This window comes from Parambassis ranga, chromosome 21, assembly GCF_900634625.1.
Source record: "Parambassis ranga chromosome 21, fParRan2.1, whole genome shotgun sequence".
Classification (NCBI taxonomy): Eukaryota; Metazoa; Chordata; class Actinopteri; family Ambassidae; genus Parambassis; species Parambassis ranga.
In genome coordinates, this window is record NC_041041.1 from 12,966,153 (window position 1) to 12,992,831 (window position 26,679).

The window sequence follows — 26,679 nt, forward strand, 5'->3', positions numbered from 1 at the left end:
TATGATTTAGAAATTATTACAGCAGATGACGACATGGAAGGCTAAAGTTTATTTAGCTGTTTATTCTTATTTATTTAGAAGTTATTTTTATGTTGAGGAGTTTGGCGTCATCTCTCCCCTTTGTCTCCACAGTGGAGTAAACAGTAACACAATGCCTCAGTTATTCATCTGCTTTAAGAAAATGTAAAAAATCTGTGTATTGTCTAACATAGAGAGCAACACTATATTTAAACATAACTATCCTTTGAGTTGGTTGTTACTTAGCAACTCCCAGTTGGAAGAAATTTTGTCATATTCCAGGTTCTCTGAACCAAAGTCCTGATCTCATCTGATGCATGCGTTGTTAGGTGCTTTGAGATTTATAGAAACCTCAGTTGGTGATGACTGTCAATAAATCCCATTTAAAGACAAAAAGAGAGGAGATTATTCTGCTAAAATATAAACCACACTGGATGCCGCATGCCTTCAGGGCATTTATTGGTGCACCAAATGTAGCTGTGATTCAAAATGATCCACAGAAATCACTTTTCATTCTTTATTGTTACTTACTTTACTTACTGCTACACAGCCCAGCTGTTTAAAAATAACAGTGTATTTTTTAAATATTAGCCCCACATCAGGATGGATTATATACAAACTATTCAAAGTCTTTTTCAAACCAGGTGTTGCTTTATCACAGCACCATCATATAATTATTATGACTAATATCTAGGCTGTAGAAAACAAAATCCAATCAACCTCACCTGAATCTCTGGCTCTCTCTCAATTCCCTTAAGCAGGAATGTGATATATCAAAGCAGCAGACGAACAAATCAACAGTCCCCGCTGTGCTGAAATCTGCAGGAGGTGAACAGTTGGTGGTATCACCCCCTTTTGTGAGTTATTGATCATCATATCCTGCAGTCTTAAGTATATTACCAGCATGTCTTCTTAAAGAAGATCTTAAACTCAATGTTGCTCAGAGGTAGAAGCCAACCACTGTACTTGTAGCTACAGAAACCTCTTTCTTATGGCCACCAAAGATGCATTTATAAGAGGTGGATCAATTACACATATGTATTGATCCAACATCAACAGTGTATAGATTTTTTTTCTACCTACTCAATAGGACTCAAAGTGCTGGTGAGCAACTTAGGGCTGAGTGTCTTGTCCAGGGACACATCGGCATGCAGCCAGGGTGGGAACCTTGTGGTTATTGGACAGTCGATCTTACCACCTGAGCCACAGCCACCCCTTTGTGATATCTGTAAATACTCTGATCTTATAATGTTACAAGCGGCCTGCAAATTTGTTAATCTGTTTTTATAGGAATGTATGTGTTTTGTTTTTTATCTGAATAGGTTTAATAATAATGTAGAACCTCCTACATACACTAACATATACGGATGTTATGTGATTTCTATCTATCACTTAGTTAAAAACATAAAATATTCAGTTATTTCCTGTTTTTTTCCAGCGAGCAGGCAGTGCAGTGTTGCTTATCAATCACTCAGAAGCTTATCAAACACAGCATGACAGCAGCTCCAAGGAGAACACAAGATTATGTGGGTGTTAAACTAAGAGGCATTACTCTGGTTCCTCCACATCCAGTCATTTAAGAGCATGGGCCTCGTTGTATAACAAGAGCATCCTGCTTCTATAGAGTTAAAGACCACTGGCCAGGGAATGAAACTCTCTGTCCGAATGTGTCTGTCCACTTGTCTCCACAAATCAATAAATTAACCTAACCATCTTGGGTGATGCAATGTCTTTCAGGTCTGAAGTGTGTGTGCCAGCTGTGCACCAACCACACTTGTGAGACATCCGCAGACGGTGCCTGCTGGAACTCTGTGATGTTGATAGACGGGAAGGAGGAGACAGTGAAGTCCTGCCTGTCGCCCTCTGAGATGAAGGGCCAGGTCTTCTGCTACAGCTCCAGAAATGTATCCAAGAGGAACTGTTGCTTCACTGACTTCTGCAACAACGAGACTCTGCACCTGCACCCAGGTACAGACAGCACCGTGCTCTGCTGCTCTCAGTGCTTTCCCTTACCAACCAACAGTAATGAAGGAAAAAGAGGAAATGGCTTCATCCCTTTAGTCTGTTAATGTTATGCAGCTCAGTATTATTCAGTCAACAGCAACACCAACCCAATCTGTGTGGGATTTCCCACTCATTCTGGTCCTGGCTAGACGAGGTGGATGCTGATCCTCCTAGATCCTGTGACATAACAAAGCTGGCAGAGGCTGTGGGATGGCGGTTAGTGATCCTCCCCTCCTCCCTTCCCTGATTTATAAATAAATACTCTGTCAGGCATGTAGTCCTAAAAGCCTCTCGTGGGCCTGCTCCTGGCCTTATAGCATAACTAAGTGGAAAACACTGGAGGCAGTGGGAGGTCAGGGCCACACTTAGCAGGGTATTATTACTAGATGTTTGGATTGGTTGTATTTTTCTGCTTATTTTAAACATAACCTATTTTGATTAAAAATTACATCTACACATGCATCATTTTGTAGCTACACACACACACACACACACATGTTTGTCTGCTGGGAGATTTTGGCCTGCTGCAAACCATCACAGACCAAGAAAATTAGCTGAAAGATGCTGCAATGAATCTGAGTGCTGAGAAACACTGAAGGGACATGATGATAAATAGGCTATCTGCAAGCATTTATATGCATCTACCATCCAAATCATAGTTCATGCACTCAGAAAAATGACTCTGACTATAGAATTCATCTAAGTAACATGAATGATGATGCTGAACTTCTCAGACACCTCTGTCCAGCACAGCTCCTTCAGGGCTATAGCAGCCCATGCTGACAGTGATGGCAGCGCATTGCATGATATTTCTGTTTGTATCAGTGAACATTTTGAGCAAAGGTGCCACTATTCACTGCTGAGGCTGCAGCTTAGTTTCTGAATGGTCTCCCCTGTCCCCTGATAAATGCAGCTCTGTCTGCAGCCTCTCATTGCTGCACTTCCTCTGCTGTGTCCTATAGCTGACTGTCCTTATTAAAGGTTCCACCATGCAGTGAGCTCTTGGACGCAGATTTTGATGTCAGCGATCCAAGCGAACAGCAGCAGAGAGGGAGTGATGCTGCATATACCTGCTTGCAGCTCTCAGAAGAGCTGCAAGCAGGTATATGCAGCAGGTATATGCAGCAGTGACTCTCTATGCAGCATTATAACCTGTAACAGCAATATATTTTATTGGGTGGCTTCTAATTTATTTTAAGTTGCTATATTGTCTATAACAAAACATCATATGATTTATTTCAGTGGCTCTATGAATGGAATCTAAATGTTGATAAAAAAGTCAACAATGTTTGTGATTTAATATTTTGTTCAATTAATAGTCCAAAACCAAAATATATTCACTTAAAATATTTTTTAAAGTGTGATCTAAGCTATTGATATTTAAAAATTTGTTGACTTAATGACTTGAGATTTGCTCACATACGTGTAACTAAAATACAAAACGGCTCAATTGTACTGAATTGAAACACTGCAGTATAGTCTGTAATTCATATATGAAAAATTTGAAACATCAGAAGTAGTTTCAGAAGATGTAATACAGCAGATTTAAATAGTGAAGTGCTGCAGACTGTCAATGAGACGTGTGCAGGCAGCGCCCCTGAGGCTGTGATGGTGTTGACTGTGAATGAGGACAGCACAATCAATCTGTTCCATTGCTCTGCTAAACATCAGCACGTGAGCTCATCCTGGGTGTTAATGAAGTCTTCTACATAAAGATGTGTGTTCACCTCCGCAGTGACGCCTAAAGTCAGCGTTTGATTTATTGAGACGAAGTTTAAAAAGCAGAACTGTCTGCAGAGGTTTCCTCTCTGACCCGTACAGTTTGTAGGAAGGCTTATGCTTCTGGGCCAGAGGAGAGTAAAGTTTTGTTTTGCTGAGCTCCAGTTGGACACATGGCAGGATATGTATTTAGGTAAAAGGCTAACGATGTCTTAGGAAACTGTGGTTTAGTTCACCGTGTGTTGCCATCTGCAGATGTTGCATGTTTAAGGATCTCCTGGTGAGGACATTTCATGCTTTGGGGATTTGAGATGATCAAAAGGCTAAAGAAACATGGCAACACTTTATCAGCTCTGGGTGCATCTTGTGTGTAATATTATAGGACACGTGTATGTTGAAAGAGTTCCCGCAGTCGCCAAATTAAAGTTACAAAATTTGTTCTCTCTCTCTCTCTATGTATAACCACACTGTCTGATTCATTGGATGTGGGTACATCTTGTATTATCACAGGGCCCACCTGCTCTGCTATTTTCTTTGTCCATGTTTCCTCTGTCCACCCCCAGAGTGGAATGAAGGTCAGAGATAGAAATGTCAAGTTACCTTGTTTTTACCTTGTTCAAAGCCACAATTTTATTGTTAAGGTTACAGTGCACTTGCTCTGATCAGTGAATGACTCCTGTAAAGGAGCACATGGACAGCATGCTGACATGAGGGAATGCTTTTTGGCACCAAAAGCTGTGTTTTTAGAGGCTGCCATGAAAATTTCTGGCAACGTTTTCAACAGACAAACCAGAGAGTCTGCCAGCTGTACAAATTTCACTTCAAAATTCTGAGTAATGTCTTATTTTGTTGAGCTCCTCTAAAGGTCAGTAAGTGTTCTTCTGCAGACATGCATAGTTCAGCTGTAGTTACAGTACAAACCTCTGATAACTATTTAGATGTTTACACTCCCTATGCTGTTGTTGTGTTTAGCAACAGCCAGCAGAGGGAGCCCAAACCCTCTCTCATTCTGTTGGTTCTGGATGTATTATGGCAACAATGTTTTGTGTATACTTATCAGAAAAGCCTTTGGCGGATCCTGGCTGGAGCAGGCTGCAGCTCGCTGTGGTGATCCTGGTGCCCTCTTGCCTGCTGTGTGTGGGGCTCCTGCTGGGTGTGTTTGTTGTGCAAGGCTACCGTTGTGCCTACAGCCAAGCCCACAAACAGGATTCAGAGGAGCCTCTGGATGACCAGATGCTGATGTCACCGGACAAAAGTCTCAAAGATCTCATCTATGACATGAGCACATCAGGCTCAGGATCAGGTGAGAGAACAATGCTGCAGTCTTCACTGATACAATGTCACATTGTTGTGCTCTGCAGAGACAAAACATGTTGTCCTACCCTGTCTGTTGTAGGGCTGCCTCTCCTGGTCCAGCGAACCATAGCTCGCACCATTATTCTGCAGGAAACCATTGGAAAAGGTCGGTTTGGTGAGGTGTGGCGGGGAAAGTGGCGAGGAGAAGACGTGGCTGTGAAGATCTTCTCCTCCAGGGACGAGAGGTCCTGGTTCCGGGAAGCAGAGATTTATCAGACTGTCATGCTCAGGCATGAGAACATCCTGGGCTTTATCGCTGCTGATAATAAAGGTGACACTCAGCAGATGTTCAAACATAATTTAGTCAAATGACAAAGTATGAGATATGTTGTGCTGACATATGACTGTCGTTTACTGCAGATAACGGCTCATGGACTCAACTGTGGTTGGTGTCAGAGTACCATGAACACGGTTCCTTGTATGATTACCTGAACAGGTACACAGTCTCAGTGGAAGGGATGGTGGTCCTGGCTTTGTCAATCGCAAGTGGGCTGGCACATCTTCACATGGAAATCATCGGCACACAGGGTACAACAACAAGCTAAAAGTCAAATTTAAACAAAACAAAAAAATCTGTTACTAGTGTCAAATTTAGCAAAAAAAAGCAAAAACTTATCTTGATAAGTGACATAAAAGATTCATTTCCTCTAACATTCACAGGTGTAACTATAATTCACAGTAAAACCTGAGACCTCAGATATGGTATGACAGTAACCATTTTTGTTTTTCTTTCTAGGGAAGCCTGCCATTGCTCACAGAGACATAAAGTCTAAAAACGTCTTGGTTAAGAAGAACGGCACAGCAGTCATTGCAGACCTGGGTCTGGCTGTGAAACACGACTCCACCACAGACACCATCGACATACCGTCTAACCACAGAGTGGGGACTAAGAGGTCAGATTTCCATCACAGCACAGAATGAACACACACACACAAAAGACTCTCAGTGAGACTAAAAGTCAGTTGATGTACTGTTAATTGATTCAGAAATATAGAGGAAGTCTTATCACGTGCATGTGCACGTTCACACCAGCAAATAGGTCTTGTTTTTTAAGAGACAAATGTTAGTTGAACAAAAGTCATGAAAGTTATTTGGTATGAAAGAGCAAACAAACCTGATGCAAGTAAGAAGTCAGTCTTCTTTAAAGCAGTCACCCCTGTGTGAGAGGACTGAAACATGTGGACTCTAGTGACACCTAGTGGTGTGTTATGAGATTTAATTTTAATAGGTTTAATTTTAAAAAATGTATTTCCTCCTAAGAAAGTGGGAGCAAATTCCCAGAAAAGGATTTTTCCTGTGTTCTCAGATTAATACTGATTTATTGCTGCATGTTTTTTTTTCTCTCAGTTTCGACTGTGGTTTTAAATTCAGAGAACATTGAGTAGGCTAATAAGAGGCAAGAGGTACCGGGTTTTTTCCCCCCATTAGACTCTAATCATTTTGTCCCCTGCAGATACATGGCCCCTGAAATCCTTGATGAGTCAATCAATATGAACAGCTTTGAGTCTTTCAAGCGCGCAGACATATATTCACTGGGCCTGGTGTTCTGGGAACTGGCGAGAAGATGCTCTGTTAGAGGTATCTTAAATAAAACTGTCATGTTTGATTGTATCAAAAAAAAAGCACGACAATGATCTAAACCAAAACGATGACTTTGTCAGGGCTTCATGAGGACTTTCAGCTGCCTTATTACGACATAGTGCCTTCAGACCCGTCCATCGAGGACATGAGGAAGGTGGTGTGTGATCAGAAGTTCAGACCCAACGTTCCCAATCAGTGGCAGAGCTGTGAGGTGAGACTATGATGTCACATAGTGTTGGATAGTTATATCGTCAATACTAATTTGTTTGTGTCATGATCACATGGTAATGTCAACTGAAGTTAATTATGGGCACATTACTTTACTGTGACTACCATCACAGTGAGACTGAACAGCACCCTGCAGTCTCAGATAAGAGTCGTGGGTGTTCATCTGATGAATCACATGTTCATTTTTGGCCATCAAATATGTCTTTAACAAACAAGTAAAGAGGTTAGATCAAACATTTTCATCCAGAGTGATGTTTATGTGTGTAGAACATGTGTAGGTTTTGTGTAAATGAAGTGATATTGTAGCTTCTATATTTATGTCTCCTTGCTGGCGCCAGGCTCTGCGTGTGATGGGCAAACTGATGAGAGAGTGCTGGTACGCCAACCCTGCGGCAAGGCTCACTGCTCTGCGAGTCAAGAAAACCCTGTCTCAGCTGTCTGTTATAAAGGATGTAAAAGATTAGATTTGTGGCCCTGCAGAGATCAGCACTGGTGCTGGCACCGGTGCAACATGACGGACTGGGAGCAAACAGGGAGAAACTGTCCTCTTCTCCAGCCTGAGGCTGCCCCCTGCAGGACACATCCTCAGAGAGCAGAGCTGCTTCTGGGCTGTTCCTGGTGCCAAAGTAATGCAGGAAGCATCTGTAGATGCTGTGCACAGACAGAGACACCCAGTCAACCCAACCAAACAGCAGGACTTTTAGTAGGAAGAGCCATATGAGATAAGTGATGTGAATAATAAAAAAATGTTTTTCTACCTCAGTATTTTAAGTGCCCAAAGCTTGAAGTTGCACATTGTTATGTTTTCTGTGCCATATCTCGTAGCTAATGCAGTGCTGCTGTGTAGGTAGTGTGCTAATGACAATCATAAAGAATATATATATAAAAAAACCTAAATGGGCCTGGCCGGTGAAATAATCTGAACTTTAAAGTGTTTAAGTGCTTTTTGCAGTTTGTCCAGAATGTATGGTCTGTTCTTGAACATGAGGGAGAAATTCAGCTAAATATATTTCTTATCGCTCATTCAGGCGGGTTGTTCGGACAGAAACGGACAGTAATGCACAGGTCAGGTTAATGAAAACAGAGGCTAACAAAACAGAGCTGTTCTAAACGGTTACAGTTCAACAATGTTTTTATGACACGTTACACTTTGAGTCCCAGAGATGAACAGCCTCATGGGAAAAGTCACTGACAAATATTTACCTTTAAATATGAATCAAATAAGTGAAGCAAAGACTTCCTACTGTGTATTTTGCACAATAAATAACTGCTCTCCGACAGCTGTATGATAGCTTTGGTGTTTTAAAGCTACAGTGCAGAACCTTTGTCTCCCTCCTCTGGCAGTAGGAGCAGTTACACAAACACTGTCACTGTGTGTTAAAGAATATGTAACAGCTGGGCTGTTTGTGGCTCCGAGACTAAAGCTGGTCCATCTTGCATCTATACAAGTGCATCTGAATGTCTGTTGGAGGAGTATTGTTGGTTTTTTAAAATAATTTTCCCAAACAAACAAAACAAAACAAACCCTGACAGAAGTGATTTTTAAAAGAAAATCCCACACCATCTGATACAAACAGCCACAGGATAAAGACATAAAACACACACCAAAAGGCTGATGTAGCCTGATAGCATAGCTTACATTAACACTGGCAGTAAATCAGTACTATTTTGAGTCACATTATTGTCACTAATGCCATAGTCTGACGTGGCCTATAAAGCCTTCAGGCTTAGGGAAAGTGCAGACAGGTAACTTTGTACACCATGTGTGCTTGTGTGAACCAATATGTGTGCATGTGTGTGTGTGTGTTTCATATCATGTGAAACTTGTATTTAACTGATGTGAATCAGTATGTGAAACTGTGAAACCGGTGCTTTGGAGAAAAAATGGCTTCTTATTTTTTTGTTTTTTACTATAGATCTACATCCTGTTGGTGTAATTAGTTGCTCATTTGAATGATATACTTCATATAGCTGCTTGACACTGTATTTGTGAAGTATTTCTGAAATGAATTCATGAATGATATGTAGCATCAGCGGTGTTGCCTGTACTGAAGCTATGTACTGTAGCTTGTTGTTGTCTTGGCAAATATCAGTTCATGTGAAAATCTCAGATTAACTAATTAACTCTTGGGACTATTGAATGTAAGATAGGAACCATTAAAAACACATTTTTGAATCCACTGGCCCTGCCTCTGTCCATTCAAAAAATACATACAATACAGGTGTTTTAGTTGTATCTATGCTAAGTGTTAAGTCACATCTTTCTGATAACTGACACAGATAGGAGCTGATGGTACAGCATGTAGAAGACCTTTCAGTCACAGGAGTCATCATGTGCAATTTATGATTGATGTCTTTTTTAACTGTATTGTATGTGTTGTTTGTGCTGTTCTCTCTTCATGGTTCATGCGATTTTTATGATTAAATAAAAATATCTGACATTGCAAACGGCATTATGTGCCAAGCTGTACAAATTACTGCACGTAGACCAGAGTTTCCCGACTCTGAAACAGGCCTTTTTTTTATATTCTCCTTTTTTTATAATAGTTGTGACTCATCTCTGCTTTCTGCTTTGTTGCTCTCCGTATATGCTGTTGGAGTCCGTTAGGCAGAGGAAATGAGGCTGTAACCCTCAAGACATCAGCATTACAGGAATGAGTCAATGCCTGAACTTTCTGCTGTAACTGATTTTCGCTTTGATGTCTTTGATAACACCTTCAGTTAACAGGAGGTTACACTGTGTCACTCACCTCAGGCTGAGGGGACACATTTGGAGCAGAGGTTGCCAGAAACAGACAAAGAATTGCTTTTGGTGTGAAATACGGCTGCTGCCAGCAGACCTGACCAATCCACTGCTTATTGCCTGCACCACAGCCTCTGTTGTTCATTTTAGTTTTAATTATTATTATTAACAATGCAATTTCCCCATTGTCAGCCTAATAAAGGTTTCTTAATCTTAAACCATGATATATACATCCACTATAATATAAACACAATAGATTCAGCTTGTTCGACAACATCAACACCCTGTCATGTTTGTTCTCTATAATGTATGTTGAGGCGTGTTGCAGCTGCTGTTCCGGAGATCCACCGACAGTGCGCACAGTTCTGCAGCTGTGGAAGCTCTCTACAGTGGTCCCCATTCCAAAGCAGAGCTCTGTTAAGGTTCTACAAGACCTCAGTCTGAAAGCTATGGAGACAGTCATGAAGAACTATAGCACCAAGGAAACCAACTGATGGACAGTTTGCTTCATAATGGACACAGTACACAAACACCTGCAACAGATACCAGCACTCGACTGCTGTCTGCAGATTAATCTCCTTTGTATTCAACACCCTGCAGCTGCACATCCTCGCAGAGAAACTATACCATTGTTTCTACCTGCCGGAGTAACAGATCACAGAGAGCGCTGGTCAAAATCCTGTCAGACCTCATCTTCGCCTCCACCAGTTCCCCTCAGAGCTGTGTCCTCTCTCCTCTGCTCTTTATTCTATACACAGATGACTGCAGGTCCACCCATCCAGAGTGTCATCTGGTTAAGTATGCAAATGACACAGTTCTCCTGCTCTCCAGCTGCTCTCACCACCATGGCCCACCACTCCAGCAGTTTGTGGACTGGTGCGCCAACTCTGCACTGGAGCTGAATGTGGAGAAGACAAAAGAGATGGTGGTGACCTTCTCTAGGAAGCAGAGGGAGCTGGCTACAACATCTGATGGCACAATCCACAGGAAGCCAGTAGAGATATGGGAAGAGTAGAAATATCTGGGAACAATATTAATCTAATAATATACAGCAGCAGTACCTACTGAGGAAACTTAACTCCTTTGTGGTCAGCAGCACCATACTGAGAACATTCTAACACTCCTTCATAGAGAGTGTCATGACATCTCTCTTCGATACAGGAACTGCTCCAAAATGATTGGACTTCCACTCAGATCACTGAACACAGTGTGTGAGCAGACACTGAGGACAGGATTCCCAGTGTTTGAATGGCTCCTCTCAGGTCGCCGGCTCCACTGCCCCAGATAAGGGACTCAGAGGAGAAGGACAACCTTCATTCCCAGAGCTGTTCTGCACCTCACCCCCCCCCCCCCCCCCCCCCCACAGACTAATCTATGAACCTTGAATCTGTCTTGAATTGTTTTTTTTATGACTATGCTATCTATTTGATTTTATTGTATTTGTATTACTGTGTTAGCTGTGTAACTGCTCACATGCCTTGAATCGCCCCAAGGGGACAAATAAAGTTCTTTGATTTAATTTGATTTAAATCAATAAGTGTCACCATGAAGGACACTTCTACTTTGTAAGAACAGCCAAACATTGTAGGTGGCTGAAAAATATACAAATGACTATAAAACAAGTCTGTAAGACTTTTGGTGACATTTCAGCGATATTTTGGCGATATTGACCTCTCCTTATTGCTACCAAAATAGAATTTTAAATCCTTAATGGCCTAACTGCAAATGTTCAGAGTAAGGTTTGCTTATTTTCTTACAGTTGATAAAGGTAAAATAGGCCATGACTTGGCTTAAAATATTCTTTTTTTTTTTAAAATAAACTCCAAAATTGCAAGCTCAGGTTATTTTGAACCATCTGCTACATACAGATACCTCCCATGATGCACTGAGCACAGTCCCTCCACTCACTGTCAGCATCCATTGCAGGACATTACCTCTGTATCCCTTCTTGGTTTCTGTAAAATATCTTGAGGCAAGTTTGATAGTTAAAGAATATTTAATTGCAATAGTCTGTTAAATCAAGCAGATTGCCATTAGACAAATAGCTTTCTGTTCCTTAAGTGGGAAAAATGTGGACGGGGATTTGTACTGTCCAGTGTTCCAGACAGTCTCGTGGTTGGTTGGCCAATGGTGCTGCTGAGGGTCAGTGGGGCAGAGTGGATGGCTGTGGGGCAATCTGTTATAAGGCTGTACTGCTGTAAAATACTTCTCTCTTAAAGTGGACATGCAGGACCATGAAGCATTGCACATGATCATATACCGTACTCTTTTTTATGGGCTAAAGAGTGCACTATCTGTAGGTGCCAGTGTTGGAGTCAGAGCAAATGTGTCCACCGTGGTTCTGTTTTCTTTAACCCATCAGTCCTGACTGCTACAGACCTGCCTCTGTGAGTGTGTATGTGTGTGTGTATGTGCATGTGTGATTTTTCTTTTGATCCGGCCGTGCCTGATGCCTTCGGCCCAATGACCCATGCTGTCTGTTTGTGGGGAGCGTGACACGGGCCCCGAGCTAAATCAGCCTTTTGTCTGTCCTCATGAGACAAGTCTCCCTGCTTGGCAGAACACAGGACTCAGACTGAAGCTTAGCCCATTGAGAAACTGAGAGTGAGAGAGTGTGGAAGCAGGTGTGAGCGGAGTGGAGTGAGGTTGCAGTTTGTCATGCATTGCTGATTTCTGACAGACCATAAATCGAATTGCTAAGACTGCAAAAAGGAAAGGGACTGTTTGAAGGGGAATTAGCTCAGGCATTCTCCTTTGCTTTGTTTCTTTCTTTCAGCTGACTTCTCAAGAAATAAAAGTTAAAAGAGGTGAACAGGAAATAAGGTATATGAGCCTCTAGATCTGCAGATGTAGGTCCACCACAAGCGTCACATGACGTGGATTTCCGCTTTGAAACATTTTGTTTGTGGCTTCAAAGCAGGGCAGGACCACACAATCACTGAAGAGCTGCTGCAGCGGGACATGATGGTGCTTTGAGGACTACTCTACCATGCAGGCTACCATGAATTTCAATGGACTTCAACGCCAGGCCAGCCAGGAGAACTGGATTGTGGATAACGCTCCAAAGAAGAAAAGCTCTCTGTGGTACAGGCGATCACTGAGGGGGAACAATGAGCGACACCGGCAGAGAACAGGCTCTCTGTCCAGACCGTGCAAGGTGAGAAAAACACTGCATATGTGGCAACGATGTGTACTTACAATAAAAGTTAGATGACACAAAACTAGGATTTTACTATCGAATTACTGTATATTGCAAACATATGTTAATATATTATACAAGTAATATATTACAACAAAACACAGCAGCTGCCTGCAACTGATAATAGGATTTAAACTTTTTTAATCTTTAGAGGTATGCAACACCACAGACTCGACATACCTTCACATTAAGCTGCTTCTATAGTTTCCTGAGAGGCTCAAAAATGAAATCTAACAAACTGTTTTCTGCTCTTCTCCTTTTGCAGCCCAAAGTAACACACTCCAACTCCCTGGTGGACTACACTGACCCACAAAGGTAAAAACAGTGGCCTATCTTGAATGCAATGTCCATTTAAAATGATCCTTATCTAAAAGAAATTAAAACTGTGTTTTTGTATTTTTTCCACAGGGTCACAATCGTTCTGGAAAAGCAAGACAATGAAACGTTTGGTTTTGAAATTCAGGTGAGCCAAAAATCACATTTTATAAGCATAAAAAAAGATGCACGCCTTCATGTGTAAGACGATTTAGTGGAAAAGCATTGTTTTTGTGACCAAACTGCCCCCTGTTGCAGACATACGGGCTAAAGCAGAAGAACAGCTCTGCAGTGGAGATGTGCACGTTTGTGTGCAAGGTGCAGGAGGACAGTGCAGCTGAGACCGCTGGGCTGACAGCAGGTGAACCACCCACATCCTGTCTACCCTATAGACTCTCACACACGCACACACACCCAACTGTTATCTATCTGTTACACAAAGATCTAAAGATACGGTGTACCACACATCGAAACAGGGCATGCCTAATCACCTACGCACACAAATAAACAGCACAGTGCAGCTGTGTTGTCCTCTCAGAACTCATCGGTTCTTCTCATTTTTACTCATAGGAGACATTATCATCACTATCAATGGGGTCAGCATTGAAGGATGCTCTCATGAGCACATACTTGATCTGATCAGAGAATCCACCAACAGTCTAAAGTGAGTGGGTCGTTGTGCAAGATGAGTAAGATTCCACAGGTGAAATGACTGCACAGTGTAACAATGTGTTATTGTGTGGTTGCAGGATGGAGACTGTATGTGGGAATGTAGTGAAGCAGATAGAGCTGGAGAAGAAGATGAACAAGCTCAAGGTGTGGCTTATCTCATGTTGTCATTGACACACTGTGTGGTTGTATTAAGGCTCACAAGTGTATGAGAACCACACAGAAACTTACTGGAAGTGTTAATCGTGACATTTTCTGCCCATACAGCAATCACTACGTGAGAAATTGGTGGAGCTGCAGGCGCTCACATTACAGGAAAAGCGCCTATTGAGAGGTGAGAAGTTTTGCTCAGCTGTCAGACCACAGCACTTCCTTTCTCACAGCCATGGTCCTGTGTGTATCATATGAACTGAAATGCACGCTCTTTAGAATTTAGACGGTGTTCCCCTCAGAAATAAATGTACAACAGAAGCTATTGACGAACTTCCTGTTTCACTGATGGGGGGTTTTGTTGTGTTTTCAGGTAACATGAATGACAGCAGCCTCAGCCTCTCCATGGACTCCTCAGCTGGTCTGAACTCCCCCATTGGCCGCTGTGGCCGACGGTTTTCCAGTGACAGCAGTTACAGGAGTGTGATGACAGAAGACAGTGACCAGGCCAGTGTGTTTGGGGATGTAGGCAGTCCCTGCAGCATAGCCAGCATCACAGAGGATGGCTGCTTCTTCTCCAGAGACTTTTCATCCCAGGACATCTCTTTCAGGTGCTCATCTGGCTCCAGCCATCATCATCAAACCCTCAGCCGCTCCAGCAGCTCCAGCTTGGTCGGCAGCAGCAACTCTCTCTCTCCTACCTGGGATGAAACCAGGATCTCATCCCTGTTTGGGACTCTTCCCAGGAAAAGCAGGAGAGGCAGCGTTCGCAAACACATCTTCAAGTTAATTCCTGGTCTTCAGAGATCAGTTGAAGAGGAGGACATGGGAGCAAACACTTAGTGACGTGTGCACATGCTGATTATTTTCATTGTAAGCATTGCTAAGGTCCCATTCTTTAAACAAGTTGCAAAAAGAAACTTAGTGCAACGTTCATGGGAGCACACAGGATGAACATGTTGGTGTTTCCTGGCCGGGTCACTGTTTGGCACAAAAGCATTATGTATGTACTGTATACAGATCAGAATGTAAAATATAACCAGTGAACCGACGTATCCTGCTAACTTGAATGAAAATGGTTCCTCCATGCCATGATCACAGCATGTGATTAGCATTATTCAGAGCATCTGAAAAACTGCAGCACCTTGAATTGTATCATCACCTAAAATATACAATTTATTTTTAAACAGCACATTCAGGTGCTCAAAACCAAAACCAAGCCTCTAAGCCCTATAGATGACTGCTCTGCTTAAAAACAGGATGTGGGTACGACAGTAGTATTTGTTTTCATTTTCCACATTTCTTTCCGACCATATACAACTATGAACATGTTCAGAAATGCTGAAAGTGTTGTAAATTCTAAATCTTATGATTTACTTTGAGTGGCAAGAGAATGTGACTGTAAAAAGTGTTTTTGATCCATGTTGTAAAAATAAAAGAGTAAATAAACATTAAAGCACACACTTGTGTTTTTCTGCTTACATCACTCACAACAGAAACGTGCGACTTCCAGGGAGGGTCCAGCCAACAGAATAATAACACAGGGTCAGTTCAGATTATTGTAAAAATAAGCCTTAAAAATTAGAGGTCTAGAAACCACATGTGTTTCCTGTAATGAGTCTCACTTCTATGGTTTCCTGCTGCTACAGAGAAAGAGAAACTACAAGAGTGCCAGGAAATGATGATAAATTCAGTTATCTTGCACCACATTATTACCACTGATGATGATGTTCATACAAAGATCAGGGAAGCAACATTTATTCATAGAATAAGGAGGAAAAATATAAATGGGTGTTAGCTAATAAAAACAATTTGCCCTGCATGAAGGCAGTGCTGTTTACAATGTATCTGACATATAAACATGTGTGAGAAAAATCACTGGAAGTCTTGTTCTTTTACCTTAATCAAATAAAATGACCAGCTAAACTGAACTAAACTAAAAACCCAATCAGGTAGCTGTACACTAGAAAATAATGTAGCAGCTGAATGAATACTGGCAGTCATTATCAGGAAAATTAGGCTCCATCAGTGTCATTATCAGTATTATTAGTATTATCACTTTAAGTCATTCATTAAATTATATTTTTATCTGTACTGCAAAAAAGCAGAATAAAACACTCAGATATAGCACCTAGCATTGTATAGTTACAGGACCAGAGTAAATGGTGTCCAACATGAGGGTTGGGTTCCTACAAAAGGTCATGAAATAAATCTGCAGGATTTTCTGATCATTGATGAGAAATAAGAGAAGTTCTGAGAAACACATTTGATAGATTTGTTGTGTAAGAGTTGAAAGTGTGAAAGTGAAAGATTGATCCAACTCACTCAGATCTGAATTATTAAGGACCCTATTCAATTATTGCTAAATTTTACATGCCCAAAAATTGTATTGGAGTATTGGAGTAAACACTGCAAAACCTACTTATGTAAAATGGTCTTTCACCCACAGTGTGGACATTAGCACTGCGATTACTCCGTGCTAATGTTGCTATGTATACTGTAAGTCTATTGAATGTTATATTAACACCCATCTTAAAACCTTAAAGTCTTTATGTTCTTAAAAATCAGCACATAACGGGGTGTTTCTTTAGCACAAGTTCAGGTAAACAGATAACCTATAAGAGAATGTTAATCCAGACTAACATGTCACAGGGAGCCTGTGGTCACCAAGCAGAGATTTACAAGTGAGCACAATCGCTCTATATGCAGAGGCCGGAGTCACAATGAACCTTTGTTGGGCCCACAAAAAACCCCTGTTCTTCCAAGATTCAACGCACACATGGGGTTACATGGTACTAGAGGTGCACTACAGAGCCTGTCAGAGCGCTGTTTACTCAAAGTCAGGATGGATTCTTTCCTACAGCTCTTTGACAATGGAGCGTCGGAGCCAAACACTGATGTGACAATGCTGGTTTGATTCATCAAAAAATCAGAGAATTTTATTAGTTTAAGACAGAAAAAACAGACAGATGGAGACAAGTGCAGTTCCTCCAAATTCTGTAAACCTCAGAGCAGACGATGATGCGCTGGTGTCCAAGGTGATGGAGATCATTGGTAGCATCACTCCAGAGCCCTTTAACACTATGGTGGAGCCAGAGGACAAAGATGTGTGGTCACTGGAGGAAGGAGACGACTCTGTGTTCTACAGTGATGAAGAGCAAGCAAAGTGTCCACATCCTACAGACAGCGGGACAGCTGGAGAACCTCACCAGCAGAAGGAGGGAAATCCAGAGGAAAAAGAAGGCATTAAAGAGGAAAATTCAGAGACAGAGCAAGAAGCCCCCCCACAGGTCACTGAAGGGGAACACCAAAACCTGCAGACAGCAAAAGCTGAACAAATGTCAACCTCTGATCCTGGACAACTAGAGTCTGAGCTGACTCCAGGAGCATCTGACAGAAGTTGTGAAGAGTTTCTGCAATCAAATGAAGAAAAGAAGCAAACTGAGCAAAAGACATCAGCAGGAAAAGGTAAGATGAATTCAGCTTCACAAGTTTTTGTTTTCAGAACGCAAAACAGATTTTTGTTTCTTTTTTTCAGTTAATCATGTAGAGATGGAAGAAGTGGTACCAGAGGCTCCAACAGCAAACCTCAAACTGTTTGAAGAATTTAATGAGAGAAGCTTTACAAGCCTGAATGAGGAGGCAGAACTCCCCAAACAGCCGCCTGGCTCTCCCAACCTGCAGATACAAGTGGACCGGACTGCTGCCCAGGACCTCAGCTTTCATGTCCACGGTGGGTTTCATCATAACCTCAGTGCAGGTTACTCCTCCACCCTGCCTGTGATGAAGAAACCTGCCTGCTATCAGAAAGCCTTCAACCACCTCACCTCCTCCAAATACAGCACCGTGTCCTACCGCAGGATACGCAGAGGCAACACCCAGCAGAAGGTAGAAGAGTTTGAGCACCTGATGATGAACCGATGAGATTTAAGCCCTTTCTTGTGGATACAACAGAAAATCTGATACTTCTAATATTTTAAAATGTAACTGCTATTTGTGTTTCATGTAGCATTTCAATACACATCTAAGAGGTACTGTGTGCTTTTGATTGGATGATTTTTAGAGTGAAAACATCTTGTAACAGCAGAATATGCTTATAGCTGCAATAACTAAAATATTTTGTGTCTTAACCTAAGACAGTCCCTTAGCATTTGTAGCTACAAAAATAAAGACATACATGCTATCAAATCTAATGTTAGCAGTTGTTTTTTACTTTGATAAGAACATCCTTTTTATTTAAGTTATCTTTAATGGGTAACATGAGGAACAAAATCATGAAATCACAGCACAGGTGTTTTGAACCAACACTGCCCTCTAGTGGCAAAAAGAAAAGTAACAGTTTTCACAACAAAAACAATGCAGCATTTAAAATCAGAAGCAGCCTTTCACCCAAATGAGACATCATCTAGAAAGCAGACATACCACCAAAAGTACTTATTATTCAGTCCCTGTAGAGAAAATCTCTCAGACACTCTTATTGTTTTCTTTGCATATGCTGGAGTGTCCTTCCATAGACATCCATCCAGTTTTTAAATGATTTTCAGGCAGTAATTTTTTTTAAACAAACTTAGAAAGTCCTGGTGCTAATTCACCAAAATATGCCTTTTCCTTTGGCACACGATCCCACACCATCTTTATAACACACATATTACTGCCACCAAAGAGCTTCCACCTTCCTCTAAATGTGAGGCCACTAATGGTTTCTATCGTGCATGTTTGGCGCTCACAGTTCAGTGTCATCACTGTGCTCGGTAGTGTGTGAACTGCCACTTTTGGAAGGTGTTGCTGGGTACACATGGGTTGAGACGAAGAGTGTCACCTTGAGGTTCCGCCTCCAGGCACATGTGGTGAGAAACAAACTCTGCTATGAGGTGCTCCGCCTTAACGAAACAAAAACAGGAAAGATGATTACGGATCAAAGCTTCTAAACACTCCATGATTTTATGTACACTGCAGGAAACGTGTTCATCTGGTGGATTTAAAGCAGGCCAACCTTTTCATTTTATGTAAGAATGTCTTAAATGACAGAGTTGTGAATGAAAAGAAAAACAAAGATGGCACCCACACCCAAAGTCAACCTACCAGAGCAGAGTTGGAGGATTTGTGGAACCAGCGGAGTTCAGATTTGGCACTATCACATGGCACCAAAGCAAAGCTACTGCCTGTGCCTTGGGGAGCAACACATAGGTCCTGCTGCCGAACGTGCCTCATCCAGGTGTAGTTGAAGTGCTGACTCTTGAATACCAGACAGAGAGTGAAAGCAACCACTGCGTAATTATGGAACATACTACAAGAGTGTGAAGGATCATCAGAGCGGCTGATCTAAATCCACAAAAGAAAAACACACTTTGCTGTGTTTTGAATTCCGCCCATGTTTATCATGGCTCGGGTTCCTGTGTCAGACTGCAGTTGTCCTGGTCTATTTCTGGAGAGTGCTCCCACCATAATTACCACAGTCATGACCACAAACACGCATGTTATCTGCACTTTAACCTCAGCAATACTGTGAAAGAGTAACAGTTTTGGGACACTGCTGTCTAGATGTCAAACAGAATAAATCCTACCTGCTTGCTGAGGTCGCACATCTCAAAGGACAAAGATCCTTTCTGCAGAGACAGGCATTTCCTTAAACCACGATTAAAGACCTAGAAAAAAAAGATTAACATTTTAGACAAGCAAATACTCAGTGCTGTTTTCGAGGTTTTTCGTTTTAGAGATGGGCATGCCTGTCACAGGCTTAAATGAACTGAACAACAATTCTTTGTTCACAAAGGGCACAGTTAGTGCTTGTGTTCGGTAGATTTTGTATTCTGCAGAGAAACAATAGCTGTATGTTAGAAAAGCTTAAATCAAAAGCAAATCAATCAAATACTGAGATAAAGTTTCAAATAATAAAACTGTACTACTATAACAGAATGTAAGAACATGCCGACATGTCAAAGGGGTCTGTGTATCCTCAGATGAGACAGATTGCACCTCCATGTAATACCACATTATACCACTAGGTCAAGTGAATAACTGTAGCAACTAGCCCACCCTAAAGCCAAGCAGAGGCAAAGACACTCCACACTCATCAATTCATTCATTCAAAGGGTTGAAGCGAGGCAACTGGACTTGTGGAGGCTTAGGTTTAAACAAACACGCTCAAGCAGATACAGTACTGTGTACATACCAGGCCCTCAGCTTTCACTAGAGGAGCATCCATGTCCGGATACACATTCTCCAAGTACCACTTGAAGCTCTTGCATTTTAGCCTCTTCCTCAGCTCGATCTGCTCCGTGAGGTTACCAATGTTGATGACCTTTTTATCCAGCAGGTGATGGTAGCCATGGCCATAAAAAAGGTCTTTGTACTCATCCAGCCAAACTTCAGCCACCCTTGCCAGGTTACGTTCCACTGTCTTCTGCCTGTCCTTCGGGAACTTGTACGGATTCTGTCCTCTGAAAATGTGTCCCACTCGAGAGCAGGGGATAATCTCGATCTCTCCTCCACACATCCAGATCTGTTGGCAACAGTGTATATGAAAAACAAATCTGGGCAGTTTTCTAACATTCAGGTGTGAATTTCATATGTGATATACCTTAAAGGAAATTTCCATATTCTCTCCACCCCACACATCCAGACCTGGGTCATAGGCACCAAGCTCAAAGAAGTAATTTTTGTCTATGGAGAACAGGCCTCCAGCCATAACTGGACATCTATTAGATAAAAGCATAATTAAATCCTGGAAATAATCATATAAATAAACCAATATGGGCAGTAACATAAGGCAGATAAAGTACTTGATTGGATCTGAGACGGTCATGTTGTTCTTCTTAATGTACTCGTCTGGTACAGCGCTCCAACCGAACACCAAAGGCCATTTGAAAATACCTCTCTGGAAATTATCTACCAGCATATAACTGAGGAAAAAAGCCAGAACACAATAATATTTACTGCTGTATGACAGACTGAACATCGGCCACGCTGCTAGTTTATGACGTAAATATTTATCCAGTCACCTCATGTCTTTGTCACTGATGACTTCAATAACTGGGCAGGGCACCTTCTTACGATCCAGATAGATCCTGTCTAAGAGTGGCTCCAGCCAGCCCACGTTGCATTCAATATGAGAATCCAGGAAGGTAAGGACCTCACCTACAATAGAGGAAAGCAAACATCCTGCTGCAGTTAAACCAACAGCCACAAATGCATTTTAACACAGCAACCCTGTGACATTCATCATGGAGCTCTTTGAAAGGTATGTTTGTTAATATACAGTATACAAAACACAAAGACAGGAGAGCAGGTGCATGTTCCAAACTGACAGGTTTTCTACTAAAGCAAAAAGCTAAAGCAGTTATTCACATATAGAAAATACATACCAGCAAAACAGCATGGATTCACAGGATAACAGCTTTGCACTGAGCAGTTCAGCATGCATTTCTCTGCACCAATATGAACAATGACACAATCTGACCTGAAAACATTTTATTATTACAAACCCAGAGGATTTAATGGTAATTAGCATGGCGGAATACTGCACATGAGCCGGCACAGTAAGGTGTCAGGTGTAACAACAAGTGTATGTGTGTAAACAACACAGCTAATGTGAAGAATGAGCAGTTCTTGGTGTTTTAATCACATTTATTTCCATCTCAGAAGAAACTTGTGTTTTCTGTGCAACAGTTGGTTAATGTGACCACACTACTGTGAATGCCTTTACAGTTTGACAGGTTTTATACAAACATACAAAACAAAGTTTAGTTTGACTGTACTTACCTTTTGCAACAGCAGCTCCTGCAAGCCGGGCTCTGATCAGGCCCTGACGCTCTTTGAGACGGACGATTCGCACTTTGGGAAACTGGGACATGTATTTATCCAGCGGCTCTTTAAGGTAGTCTGCAAGAGTAAAGACGCTGAGTTAGTAACACAATCTTTCCAGTCTTTTACAGACACATTTTCAAAGGGTAGTAAAACATCAGAATAAGTCACAAGCTTAACACAGTATGGCTGACTAGTTACCTTAATAACACTGCAAACAGAAGAGAATGAGTGCAGGACACTTGTCACAGACAGGATTATATTAAAGATGCAGTATTAAGGGACATAACAGGGGTGATCCATCAATGCAATTCACAAAACAGTTAGTACCTGCTCCGCTGTGGAGGTGCTCTACATGTGACAGTGTGCACTCTAATGGTGAAACTATGGGATGACACCTTTTTAAAACTACCCTATAAGCATTATGCTATCTATCTATCTTATATCAGCCAATCAATATATTTACAGGCACTGTTACCTTTAGTGCTGAAATCATCCACCAGAATGATCTCTTTGAGAAGGTGAGGCGGCGATCTATTGAGCACACTGTGCACCGAGCGCAGCAGTGTCGACCACACTTCATCCACGAAACAGAAAATCACACTGGTGGAAGGTAAGTCATCATGGACCAGATTCTGTGCACACCTGGGAGACACAACAAAGAGGCTCAGCTTCACAGTCACAGCAGTTTTTCAAAGCTGACATGCAGAAGGAGACTTACATCTCAGGTCTGGTGTCTGGAACGGCGCGGTCCACAGGGATCCGGTCACTGAGGTAGACGTTAAAATGCCCTTCGTCCCATCTCTTCCTCACCTCTTCATCTTCATTTCTGCCAAGAATCACTGCCTGGCCAAACTGGCCCAGTGCGTTGACATCTCTGGGAGCAGGAGTCATATCCAGAGACAGCACTTTGTGGACACCTGGTTTCCTGACCTTAATGGACTTGTCTCCTGCATGGAGACTGGCCACAGTCTTCTCAGCATCTTTAACCTGTTTCTCTTCCCTTTTAGAGGGCCCAACCTCACTGGCAGGTTGCTGACGTGTTGTTTCAGCAGGGCGTGCCCCCTCGCCTCGGCTCACTTTTGTTCCAGTCTCAATTCCATCCTTAGGTTTTTCACTTGTCTTTAAATGCATCTTTTCAGGAGTATTTTGTGTAGTTTTGTGGAGTCCAGGCTTTGAGGTTGGTTTGCTTTTTTGAACACCTGGTGGCACTTGAGTTATATCCAAGTTTACTGCCATTTTATTAGCAGAATCTCCCTGCTTTGGGCTGACTTTAGAGTCATCAGAGTGAACATTATTGCCTTTTATTATGCGTTCCTGCTTACCTCCATGTCTGTACACCTGAGCTAGCTGGATGGATGAAGTGAGTGGTCCTTTCCCCGGGTGGGTGGCAGCTGCTACCCCCTGCACCGGGTGTTTAAAGCCCCTCTGTGTCACCCTGGACTGCTGTTTGAACAGCACTCTTTCTCTTTTCACTTGATCTTTGAGCAGCTGACTGTTCACATCGTTTATTGATATGCGGAGTGCAGCCATATCAAACAGCAGCCAAATGACAGAAGCAACAAACACAAACGCCAGGACCCTCCCACTGCCCCGCAAGTATCTTCTAACTTTCATCACGGTCAAGAGTTTTTCTTGTTTGTGTGTGGAAATATAACAAGACGTCAAGGAGTCTTGTTGACGGGGACAGTTCTGAATTGGAGGCAAACTTTTGGAGGAGTTAGCTGCCTGCGTGGCATGCTAGAAAAATCACATGGACAGTCAGCGGTGTCTGACAGCGCAACACGAAGGTAAGTTTTTGCCATACCGTGTCTCTGCGGTCACGTCCAACCGCCTGCAGACGTCATTTCTGCCGCGACGACTTCAAGTCCTCCTCCTAGTCTAAAACCAACAGAAGTTCTCGGCTTTGCCGCAGAGTCTGTCCACGCCACGACTTTCACCCACAGAGTTTTGTATGAGGACGTAGCTCCGGACTTCCAGTCAGTCCTCCAAACTGATTGGACAGGAAAAGTCCCGGCCTGCACGAGCCACACTGAAACAGGAAGTCAAGCGTTTCACCTTCAAAATAAAACGTTCAGTTTTCTATACTTTCAGGTCGGCGTACAATGACAAAAATCATTTTTTATAGATTTTTAAACTGTTACTAAAACGTTTATTAACCTACAAGCTACTTTATAGATTACTATGGAATATACTTTTTTAAATGCTGGCTTTAATTACTAGTTAGTGAGAATATAATAGAATAGAATACAATAGCTATATGAACTAGGACATAATACAATTACATTCAAATACATTCTCTGATTTTATTCCTTCAACCACCCAGGCTGTAGTTTTTCCATCTGTCCAGATTCATATGATAAGATGTAGTCTCTCTACAGCACAGTGTGTATGCTATAGAGAGCTGTAGTATTTATTATTTATTACAAACTAGTCTCTGAGCACATTTCTGAGACCTTCACGTTACTTCCTCATTACAAAACGTAGCTTATCTAACATTTTACTTTGAAGTTTTCAACCGGAAGCGCTCTGTTAAACCATTACGCTCACACCTTCAGGTAACACTGGAGAAACCACTGCCAGTAGCCAGTTTTATCTGTGTCAATCTGCGAGACGTACGGCAGACGCAGTTTGGCAGACTGTAGCGCTGATTCCTAGTCCTTTGTTTAGTCCTACTCTTTGTCTTGTTGACGTTTTACAGTCATTAGTACGTTTGACCTGCACACGCCTTAAAAATGCAGCCTAACCTGATTAACCACTATGGCGTCAAACATACATAGTGGGCGTGTTTACACACATTACAATCAATTAACTTGATTACTGACTTTTAACAAAAAGTAGATAAGTCTCCACTTCTAATATTAAAGTTCTCAATTATTTATATAACAACAATAACAACAACAATAATAATAATAATAATTATTAAATCCAAAACAATCAATTGCATAAATAGACATAAACATGCAAACATGAATGCAAGTTGTACATTAGCTATATTATACAATGCCCTACTCTTTGTCAGTGTCGTCAACATTGTGAGTTCATTTTGTTATTTAAAATGTATGCTGCATTAAAGCTATAAGGTTAAGCTGTTGTTGCTCCAACATATATAATGCAGGGAACACTACTGAAGCTGCAGTTTAAACATGAAAACTGATTCAGTCCACTTTTCATTTGGATTATTGATTAAACTTTAAATACATGGGAACACAACTGCAGTTTTACCAAATATATACAAAGCTCCAGAACAAAACTATATTTCAAATCTGTATCCTAAAAATGAAGTGTGCTGGTTCACACATGTACAGTCACATTTGTAAAACCTGCGTTGCTGCAGCCATTAGGCAGTGATTAGTGGAGGCAACGACAGGTTTTCCTCTTCATCAGCAGGCCTCTCCTGGGAGTACCATTGGCTCCATCCAGCCTATTAACAGTCCCCAACATGAGGAGGGAGGGGAGTGGTACCTCCCATGGCGGCTGCCCTTACCCGCACTACACACACTTTCATTAGCGTGTTAGCTAAATGATTGGCCTCAGGATAGCCCCCGAGCCCTGCAATGCATGTGAGAACTTATATGTTCCTTCCACTGGGCAATTTATTCATTTATTCACTGATTTCTGCATTCACACTCATGGTGGCATCATTTGGTTGATTGTATTTAGTTTAAACAGGGTTAGGCATATAGGACCGTGAGAGTCAGGTTCGATCCATGCAGTGAAACTACAGGTATGCATGTAAAACACTGAGTGGAAGCAATTCATCGATTGAGCGATGTCACACAAGTAATTATGACCATTTTCAGTATTTTATCTAAAGAATTTCAAAGAAATTCATTAATGAATCAACAAAAATTAGGAAAATTATCAGCAGATTTGTAATAGATGTTCTAATGCATAATAAAGGTTGCAGCCATGCATCTAAGCTACAGTGTATTCATTTGTAACTGTATGATACCAATGTCTTTGTGTACAGGGGCATTAGCACATGAACAGCCACTTAAAAAATAATCACTATAACAGTTCTTCAAGATCATTAATGACGCCACGTAAAACTGTGACATATTTTTTTTTTTTTACTGTAGATTTACAAATGTGTCTGTGAAGAAGGACATCACTTCAGACAATCGGTCTTTAACTCTGATTGCCCCTGTTGACCTCAATACCAAAGAGTGAGTAATTTAGATGAGTGTTTGAAAGCCCAAGTGGTGTCTGAAATTTCCACTTCCATTAGAAATACTATTGTAATTTACATGTAAGTTCTTGCTGAATTAGCTCACTCATTGCCACGACAATAGTGTTGAGTCACCCTGACAAGATAGTTCAGCACATAATATAGCTATTAATATAGCATGAAAATAAAGAAATGAAAAAATAAAAGCCTTTTCTCACAATCTGTAAGAAGCCATCTTCCATCAAAGGGATCACACAGAATTAAGGCAAATGGAAATCTTCCGGTGACACTGGCATGTTTAAAATGAGCTAAATGTACTTGTATGATATCTTTGGAACATGTTAATTAGACCCTGGAATTAAAATTACAACAGTTGGTCTGTGTAATTTCCATAGAGGTCATGTTGTGCTAATATGGCACTCGTTGAAATAGACAGCCAGCAACAATATGGTTAAGTCTGACCCACTGACATTTTCAGCGCCAAATTATGCACATTGTGTGAATTAAATTAATTAGAGAATTCATTAAGAAATATGGCTTGCGGAAATGGGTGTAATATTTATTTATGTGATGTAATTTTCTTTCATTGTTAAAGATAATTTGTTTCATAACGGTTCCTGCGGTAGTTTCCCCCCTGTACTAACTATGATGTATGTAATTTGTTAGCCGTTTAATTAATTATGATTAGAATTAGTGGATGTACAGCTTGTTTTGACAGATGGT

At 41.5% G+C, this 26,679-nt stretch overlaps 4 protein-coding genes across 5 annotated transcripts; 3 read left to right on the forward strand and 1 right to left on the reverse strand.

Moving 5' to 3' along the window:
• The first annotated feature begins 1,817 nt into the window (after positions 1-1,817).
• On the forward strand, positions 1,818-8,842 carry acvr1c (activin A receptor type 1C). 2 transcript variants are annotated; one of them, XM_028393510.1, is made up of 8 exons: positions 1,818-1,986; positions 4,802-5,044; positions 5,138-5,368; positions 5,458-5,625; positions 5,834-5,990; positions 6,551-6,675; positions 6,759-6,889; positions 7,245-8,842. In XM_028393510.1, exons 1-8 carry the CDS (start codon positions 1,833-1,835, stop codon positions 7,368-7,370), a joined length of 1,335 nt encoding a protein of 444 aa, XP_028249311.1. In that variant the 5' UTR covers positions 1,818-1,832; the 3' UTR covers positions 7,371-8,842. The 2 variants fall into 2 exon arrangements, with proteins under 2 accessions (XP_028249311.1, XP_028249312.1); XM_028393511.1 differs by lacking the exons at positions 4,802-5,044; positions 5,138-5,368.
• A 3,722-nt stretch (positions 8,843-12,564) lies between these two features.
• Positions 12,565-15,441, forward strand: cytip (cytohesin 1 interacting protein). The gene is made up of 8 exons (XM_028393508.1): positions 12,565-12,806; positions 13,114-13,163; positions 13,257-13,311; positions 13,422-13,524; positions 13,734-13,827; positions 13,913-13,979; positions 14,100-14,166; positions 14,356-15,441. Exons 1-8 carry the CDS (start codon positions 12,639-12,641, stop codon positions 14,823-14,825), a joined length of 1,074 nt encoding a protein of 357 aa, XP_028249309.1. The 5' UTR covers positions 12,565-12,638; the 3' UTR covers positions 14,826-15,441.
• Positions 15,442-16,776: 1,335 nt separating this feature from the next.
• ermn (ermin) lies at positions 16,777-18,005 on the forward strand. Its single transcript, XM_028393509.1, has 2 exons — positions 16,777-17,450; positions 17,521-18,005. The coding sequence occupies exons 1-2, from the start codon at positions 16,952-16,954 to the stop codon at positions 17,904-17,906; spliced, it is 885 nt and encodes a 294-aa protein (XP_028249310.1). The 5' UTR covers positions 16,777-16,951; the 3' UTR covers positions 17,907-18,005.
• Positions 18,006-18,172: 167 nt separating this feature from the next.
• galnt5 (polypeptide N-acetylgalactosaminyltransferase 5) lies at positions 18,173-23,801 on the reverse strand. Its single transcript, XM_028394412.1, has 10 exons — positions 22,507-23,801; positions 22,264-22,430; positions 21,744-21,863; positions 20,984-21,119; positions 20,765-20,884; positions 20,563-20,680; positions 20,155-20,484; positions 19,547-19,627; positions 19,065-19,217; positions 18,173-18,862 (listed from the first exon to the last, which is right to left on the reverse strand). Exons 1-10 carry the CDS (start codon positions 23,400-23,402, stop codon positions 18,722-18,724), a joined length of 2,262 nt encoding a protein of 753 aa, XP_028250213.1. The 5' UTR covers positions 23,403-23,801; the 3' UTR covers positions 18,173-18,721.
• Positions 23,802-26,679: the final 2,878 nt, after the last annotated feature.